Consider the following 9,168-nt stretch of genomic DNA (forward strand, 5'->3'; position numbering starts at 1 on the left):
GATTACACACAAACGATTCAGAACTGTAATGCTGTAGTTTTGCGATTGTGTAATTTCATAAATTTAGTATTTTACATTTCTAGAATTCCGCTATTTTCTAGAATTATGCTATTTTTTGTTTGGAATTTGAAATTCTGCATTACATAATTTATTAAATTTTAAATTCTGTATTTTATTCAATTTTTTGATAGTTATCAATTTCAGAATTAATTGAATGAGGACTTCTGCAATTTATGCAATTTTCCGATAATGCATTTTGCAACTTCTGATTTTATTGAATTCGAAATTCTGCATTTATGCAATTTTCTGTTTATGTAATTCTGCAATTTTAGAATGTAATTAGTTTTGAATTTTGGCAATTTTAGAATTTATTAAATTTAGATTTCTGCAATTCATGCATTTTTGTCGAATATGAAATTCTGGCAATTTTAGAATTTAATAAATTTAGATTTTTTCATATTTAATGTAATAAGTTTTGAATTCTGCAGTTTATATGTAATTTTTTGAGTATAAAAATCAGCGATTTTAGAACTTATTAAATTTAGATTTCTGGCAATTTATACAATTCAGCAATTTTAAAAATTAATAAAATTAGATTTGTGTATTTTATGAAATTTTCTGAGTATGGAACTCTGCAGTTCTATAATTTAACAAATTTGGAATTTTGCTATTGTGCCATTTTACAATTCAAAAATTCTGCAATTCTAAAATTCTGCGTTGTGAATTTCTGCAATTCTAAAATTGTGCAAATTTGGAATTCTGCAGTTGTGGAATTTTCCAATTCTAAAATTCTGCGATTCAAAAACTCTCCGATTCTAAAATTCTGTAATTTGGAATTCTGCAATTGTGGAAGTCTGCAATTGTGGAATTTTGCAATTGTGAAATTCTGCAATTCTAGAATTCTGCATTTTAAAATTCTTATAGAAATTATTTCTATATCATTCGCAGTTTCTATGAATCTTGAAGTTATTAAAATGGCAAAATATTTTTAAGACACGACAGATGTTTAAAGAATAGATTATATCGCCATCGAAATAGTCAAGAAAAAAATACAACAGTCAATGAATGTATGTTATTTTAATTACATGAAGTAATAGATTAATTGTTATTTCTAAAAATGGGGACAAAATGGGAGAATTCAACGAATAAAAAGAAATTGGTATTTAATGATTTGCACTGTCAAGCTTACAATTTCGTTTTACTGATCCTGACGTAAAGTATTTCAAAGTTGCATATTTTTATAATAATGAAGATTAAATTTATATTCAGATTTATTACTCTAAACACAAAATCAAGAACAACAATAGTTTGTAGTATGATTTGATTTCTTTAATAACTGGGAATGTAGAAAATACTAAAACCAACAAAACTTTTTACGAATTTCTAGCATAGTGCCTAAAGAAGTTTCACTTCAAAAATTTTAGATTAAATCTTTTATGGCATGTGGGGTTTCGTTGAAAGGTCTCGACGAGTAGAAAACGAGAAAGCATTTATAGACAGATTACTTCATATATAAGGTTGTCAAATATCTCCCCTTCCGCCTTTTACTTCCCCGTAGGGTAAGTTATTGTAATGGGCCGAAAATCGGAATTGAAAATTTTAACATTTCTCGACGTTTTGAAGGTTTTTGAACGTTTTGGCATACCTCAGAAAAATGGATGTGTGTGTGTTGTGTGTGTGTGTGTGTGTGTGTGTGTATGTATGTATGGATACAAATTTCCAGTCACGTTTTAGGGCGCACGGATCAACCGATTTGAATGGTTCAACAACATTCGATTCCTATTGATAGGGAAAAGAGCTGATTAGTTTTTGGCAAAGGCAGGTCCAGCCGTTTCGGAGATACGGAGCAAGAGTGCAGAAAATAGAAATCGAATTTTTGAGAGAACGGAGTATCTGATTTGAATGATCTAAAAAGCATTCAATTAGTAATGATTGGGAGAAGTGCTATTAGTTTTTGGCAAAGGCAGGCCCAGCCATTTCGAAGATATGGAGCTAAATATGTAAAAAATGGCAGTTTTTGAGAGAACTAAGCGTCCGATTTAAATGATTCAAAGAACTTTCTGCTTGTCTTAACAAAATAATTGATTTTGGAAAAAAAAATTTGTTCAATTTTTTTTTTTTTTTTTTTTTTTTTTTTTTTTTTTTAGTTTATCAAAAATATTTCAGATTTTATTTTAATTCTGGCTATAGTTCTAATATACTTTACAAATATTTTCAACTCTCTGCAATTCAGTTTATATAATTCTCATAAATATTAGACAATGTTACAATATTTATAATAATCTATTTGAAAACATTCAGTATTCCTCGAACATTTCGGTACGGGAAGTTCCAGGCATTGCCTTAAGGCACGATGCCATAAATGCCTCAAGACAGAATTCCACTTACAGCTAGTTGTCTTTTGATTTCGCGGCTATGTAACAAGCGCTACAGAGCTCGTATCTGGCAATACTATACATAATTTGAAAGGTCTTGACATAACCTACAAAACGACGCTATGCATGATTAGTTTGGATATTGCGTTCAACAGTTATAATTCAGAAGACAAAAAGGCGGAAGGGAGATATTTGACAACCTAATATCATCTATGCAATTTATTTATTGATAGTGTTAATGAAATTATTTAAGATTGTTGTATTACAGGGCTGTCTTCTGTTGAATATTATAGAATTTATTAACCATCAATTACTTCTTCATTTCTCTAAAAAGGTTCAAGTCGTAAATGATAATTACAATGACAAACGATCATGTCGTATTTGATGTATGACTTTAATTTCATTATTAATATTACGTACGCACAAACGATTTAGAATGACTTCAAACTCCAACATAAATATCCTTTATCTATTGATCTATCTATTTACATTTGTGGTCAAGTATCCAGTCAATGTGTTAGAAACGCATCCAGGTAATGATTCGTTATTAAAATGGAAAATATTTGTTAGGCAAGACAGATATAACAGCTGTTCAAAGAATGAGACTGTATAGCCAGCGAAATAGTCAAAAAAAATACAAGCAGTCAATGAATGTATGTTAATTTTAATTACATGAAGTTCTTCAAACACATTATTACATGATGAGTGAAGTTGCGAAAACAATATTTGTTTAGGCGTTGTTTAACGAAAATTATAGAATTTTTAATCAGCAATTACTTTACTTCATTTCTCTAACAAAAGTTCATTTCTAAATGCTAATTACGATGACAAACCGATCATGACATATTTGAAGTATGACTTTAATTACATTATTGTTTTTAAATATTATACACATTTTTAAAATTGCGACTTTCAAATGGACAATTTGGAATATTTGGCCAAATTATAAATGTGCCTGTTGACATTAATATATGGTTAATTTATTACCTCGTAATATTGATGATGATCATTGCATTAACTAACGTTCACATAAAAAAGAAAATGATTCATAGATCAAGCCATGTGCAGGGCTTGATAAATAAAACAAATAAAAAGTATGGCTTCAATTTTTTAGGCAAGACAGATATTATATCTGTTCAAAGAATGAGACTGTATAGCCAGCGAAATAGTCAAAAAAAATACAAGCAGTCAATGAATGTATGTTAATTTTAATTACATGAAGTTCTTCAAACACAATTATTACATGATGAGTGAAGTTGCGAAAACAATATTTGTTTAGGCGTTGTTTAACATAATCCACTGTGGTAAATATTATAAAAGTTATGAATCAGCAGTTACTTTCATTTCTTTTCCTAAACGCTAATTACAATGACAAACCGATCATGTCGTATTTGAAGTATGACTTAATTTCATTATTATAATTACACACAAACGATTCAGAACGACTTCAAACACAAACATAAATATCCTCTATCTTTTTACCCTATCTACTTACATTAGTGGTTAAGTATCCAGTCAATGTGTTAGAAACGCATCCAGGAAGAGATCCGACAGTATTAGAGAATCCTGTTAGGAACTGGCAAAAGGTGGAGCCAGTTCCAGGTAGCTCATCAGGTATGAGCCTGTCAGGCCGACGTCGGTGAATGTTGTGCATAAGGATATCAACAGGATTGCCCAGAATTTGTCTTCTCTGGTTATTAGGCCGAGACAGAGTAGGCTCAAGGCTGGGATGGCGGTGCCTGGGGATGGGAAAAGATTATTGTGGTTGGTTGATTGGAATTGGACTAGTGGTGTATGGCATCGTGCCTTAAGGCAAATTGCTGGTACTTCCCAGCACGTACAACACGCGCTTACACATTTATTTTGCAATGTAGGAATTTTTTGGAATCTTGCAACTTAGGAATTTACAATGGAAATATACATTTATGACACTTGGTCAATTTCAAACTTAGCAATGTGAAATTTAGTTAATTTGTAATTTTAGAATTTATTTTTTTTTTACAATTGCTAATTTTGCATATTTCAAATCTTACAATTCAGTAAATCTCTGCAGTTTTTTGCAATTTTTTCAATTATAAATTTTTCAATTTCACAAATTTAAAATTTTGAATATCTGACTAATTACAATCTGAAATTCTGATATGCTGTTATTTTAAAATTTTGCATTTTTGGATTGTGTAATAGTACAAATTGAAAATTCTGCATTATTAAATTTCAGTAATTTGTGCAACTTTTTCATTATGCAATTCTGTAATTTCAAAATTTATCAAATTTAGATATTTTCAATTGTAAAATTTCATAAATATAAAATTCTGCAGTTTTCTGATTACAGAATTTTGCAAATTCAGGACTTTCAGAATTTCACAATTTGTAATTTACAATTTTAAATTTCTGCAATTTTGGAATGTTGTAATTCTATTAATTTATTATTTATTATTATTTTATTATTAATATATTATTTAATTTTCATAAATTTATTATTTTACATTTTTAGAATTCGACAAACTATACAATTTTTTGATTATAGTTTTCTGTATTTTCAGAATTTAATAAATTATGGAATTCTGCAATTTACAGTATTCTGTTTTTTCAGAATTCATTGAATTTGAATTTTGAAATGTATGTTTTTTTCTGATTATGAAATTCGCATTTACAGATTTTATCAAATTTAGATATTTTTAACTGTGTAATTTCACAATAATGAGATTCTCTATTTTCAGAATTTGTTAAATTATAAATTCCACAATCAATGGTATTATGCAATTCCAGAATTAGATGAAAATTCTATAATTTTACAATTTTTAAAATTTTGCAATTCTGAAACGTAAATTTACAATTTTAAAATTCTGCAATTCTGGAATGCCATCTTACAATTTTAAAATTTCTCAATTTTGGAATTCTTCAGTTTTAAAATTCTGCAATTTATGCAATTATCCGAATACGCAATTTTGAAATTTCAGAATTTATTAAATATGTAATTCTGTGCTTTTTATGGATTTTTGCAACTTATGCAACTTTTCGATTACTTTATTAATTATTTAATTAAATTTTAAATTCTGCAATTTATGCAATTTCTCAATTATGTCATTATGTATTTTGCGGTTCTATTGAATTTGGAATTCTGCAATTTATGCAATTTTCTGATTATGGAAATCTGCAATCTTAGAATTTAATAAATTTTGATTTTTGCAATTCATGCAATTTATTGAAAATAGAATTCTGCAACTCCAGGATTTATCAAATTTGGAATTTTGCTTTGTGATTTTGCAATTCTAAAATTCTGCAACTCTGATATTAGACAATTTTAAAATTCTGCAATAATGAAATTCTGCAATTCTAAAATTCTGCAATTTTAAAATTCTGCAATTCTAAAATTCTGCAATTTTAAAATTCTGCAATTCTAAAATTCTGCAATTTTAACATTCTGCAATTCTAACAAATTTTAAATTTCAGCAATTCTAGAATTTTGCAATTCTAAAATTCTGCAATTCTAACATTTTGCAATTCCTGAAGTACTGCAATTCTTAAAATTCTAACATTCTGCAATTCTAAAATTCTGCAATTGTGGAATTCTGCAATTTCGACATTTTGTCACCATGGACTTGGACTTGGCAATTTTGAAAATTTAGCAATTGAGACGTATGTAATTTTATATTGTTAAAATTTTAAAATTCTGCAATCTTGCAAATATGAAATTTTATAATTTTGACAAATTTTGCTCTCATAATATACTTTACTGGATTAGATCATACTAGATATACAGATATATTAGAACATCATAATAACAGGATATTTCCATTCAAAAAATTGTCATGGTTCAATATTTATTAAATTATAGAATTCAACAATATATAAGTTTCTGTAATTTCAAAATTTCAAAAGATATTCAATTTAGTATTCTAAAATTCATGCATTTTTTCTGATTATGAAATTCTGCAATTTCACTATTTATCATATACAACTCATATACTCACCTAGTACATGATTAACCTTCCTCATATTCGTCAAACTCAACCTGGTCAGTCGTTTTATGGGATTAAAAGTGACGGAAATCGTGAATCTGGAGATGTAGCTGCAGATATAGGGCAGAGCTGACAGAAAACCATTCTGGAAAAAGAACAACAGAATATATAAAAAAAATTGCAATATCTTATTGGTAATAAATATTATCATCTTACCGATTTCATATCAAGACCCAGCATATCCTTCAACATCATTGGAATACTGGTGGCCAATGTGATGAAACTCCAGGATTGGGCAAAATGGGCAACGTTGTAGGCGTAGATTGGCATTGATTTTAGCATTGATATCCAGGGTGTCTTCAGTTTCTGGAAAAAATTGGATATTTGAAAAATATAAAGGAGGATAATAAATGTAAGGTCTACATGGACGAGAAAAAAAGATCAAGGTTGTCTTATGATTTTTAACTTATGATTACCTTTGAGAACTTCTTCATATGATAGGACTTTATATAGTTTCTTTCAGCTTCTGAAATTCTTGGATGGTCACCTGGATCATCAAATGTTAGGAAGTACAAAAGTATACCCAATATGATGGCGAAGCTTCCTGAAAAAAAAAACCAAAAATATCATAAAATTGTAGAATAATACCTTGTGCACCTAAAAATTATATTCAAGTCTTGTAAACTAAATAAAAGTGCTCAAAACCACAGAAACTATAAGACTAAAAAATACTTTTGTTAAAAAATCTACATCAAAATGTTAGCCCTCTACTTTAAAATAGCATTGTTAAAACCACAACTTGTCTTTGACATAAATGTGATGAACAAACTAACAACTCTAAATTTTGTTACAAAATTGACAACGTGGTCGTTTATATCTCGTGACAGTAAGGTCGCCCAATTTAAGGCTGGTTCTTTTGCCCTCTACTTTAAAATAGCATTGTTAAAAAATATCATACATAGAATTCTGCTATTGGGGAACTCTGCAATTACAAAATTCTGTAATTGTAAAATTTTGCAATTCTAACATTCTGCAAATTCAAAATTTTGCAAATCCAAATTTCTGCAATTTTAAAATCCTGTAATTCCTAAAATACTGCAATTTTACAATTCTACAATTCTGTAATTGTTGAATTCTGCAATTGTTAACATGCTGCTGTTATTAAAACTCTGCAATTCTTAAAATTCTGCCATAGTGAAATTCTGCAATTCTAAAATTCTCCTGTTCTATAATACTGCAATTCTCAAAATTCTGCTATTCTACAATTCTACAATTCTAAATTTCAGCAATTTTAAAATTCTGCAATTTTAAAATTCTCCAATTATAAAATTCTGCAATTCTAAAATTCGGCAATTCAACAAATTTGCAATTCTAAAATTGTGCAATTTTGCAATTGTAAAATTCTGCAACACTTAAAATATTGCAATTCTTAAAATACTGCAATTCTTAAAATACTACAATTCTACAATTCTGCTATTCTAAAATTCTGCAATTCTGCAATTTTGCAAATTCTGCAATTCTGCAATTTTGCAAATTCTGCAATTCTGCAATTTTGCAATTCTGCAATTCTGCAATTTTGCAATTCTGCAATTCTGCAATTCTACAATTCTACAATTTAGCCATTCTTAAAATTCTGCTATTGTTAAAATACTGCAATTCTTAAAACACTGCAAATTAAAAATTCTGCAATTCGACAATTCTGCATTTCTAAATTTCTGCAATTGTGGAATTCTAATGTCTAATTTTGCTAATTCTATAATTCTGCAATTTTAAAATTCTGCAATATTAAAACTTTTGCAATTTCAAAACTTTTGCAATTTTAAAACTTCTGCAATTTTAAAATTCTGCAATTTTAAAATTCTGCAATCTTAAAATTCTGCAATTCGCCCAATTTAAGGCCACAGCTGGCTACACATTTGCCCTCTACTTTAAAATAGCTTTGTTAAAAAATACTATACATAGAATTCTGCAATTTTGAAACTCTGCGATTTTGAAATCCTGCAATTGTGGAATTCTCTAAATGTCTAATTTTGAAAATTCTAAAATTCTGCAGTTCTAAAATTCTGCAATTCGACAAATCGACAATTCTGCAATTCTACAATTTCTGTAATTCTAAAATTCTGCAATTCTAAAATTCTAAAATTCTGCAATTTTAAATACTGCAATTTATAAAAAGTGATGAGATCTAAACATAATCCTTCAAAGATAATTATTAATTGATCTGCTTCTTACCTATACAATAAAAAACCAAGGGCCAACCTCCATCCAAATCAAGTCTGCAAAGTGCACTGGACAAAGGGTAAACAATAATGTTACCCATTGGAAAACCACTGTAGGCAAAACCCAAAAGCAGCGTCTTCTCTTTTGGAGGCGTCCACTTGGAAAACAAGGCGTACATTGCCGGAATCGTAAAACCCTAAAACAATAAAAATCAACCAGTTAATACATTTGTCAAGACAAGTATGTTCGTCAATCAAGTTGTTCGGACGTTTTTTCGTTTTATTATATTGACCATGAAGGTGACAAACTTCAGGGCATTACAGGGAATGGTTGCTACCCCTGGTAATTAATATTAATATTATCATTAATTGTATTTAGAATTGTATTAGTAATTGTGTACTTCCTAAAAAAAAAACAAAAAAATCATAAATTTGTCGAACAATATATTGTGTATTTGAAAATCATATTCAAGTCTTGTAAACTAAACAACAGTGCTCAAAACAGAAAAAAACTAATAAGTCTAAACATTATACTTTTGTTACAAAATTGACAACGTGGTCGTTTATCTCGTGACAGTGACGTCGCCTGCTTTAAGGGCAAAACTGGTCACG

At 28.7% G+C, this 9,168-nt stretch overlaps 1 protein-coding gene across 1 annotated transcript; it reads right to left on the minus strand.

Moving 5' to 3' along the window:
• Positions 1–3,870: 3,870 nt before the first annotated feature.
• LOC113380408 (uncharacterized transporter slc-17.2-like) lies at positions 3,871–8,753 on the minus strand (the record flags this gene model as incomplete). Its single annotated transcript, XM_026619664.1, has 5 exons — positions 3,871–4,114; positions 6,391–6,482; positions 6,554–6,703; positions 6,814–6,941; positions 8,570–8,753. Coding segments are annotated over 5 exons (798 nt in total), but the record flags the coding sequence as incomplete, so codon positions are not given.
• Between the last annotated feature and the right edge of the window lie 415 nt (positions 8,754–9,168).

Source organism: Ctenocephalides felis, unplaced genomic scaffold (genome assembly GCF_003426905.1).
Source record: "Ctenocephalides felis isolate EL2017-DRISC unplaced genomic scaffold, ASM342690v1 CF-g0.4_SCAFFOLD_02107, whole genome shotgun sequence".
Lineage (NCBI taxonomy): Eukaryota > Metazoa > Arthropoda > Insecta > Siphonaptera > Pulicidae > Ctenocephalides > Ctenocephalides felis.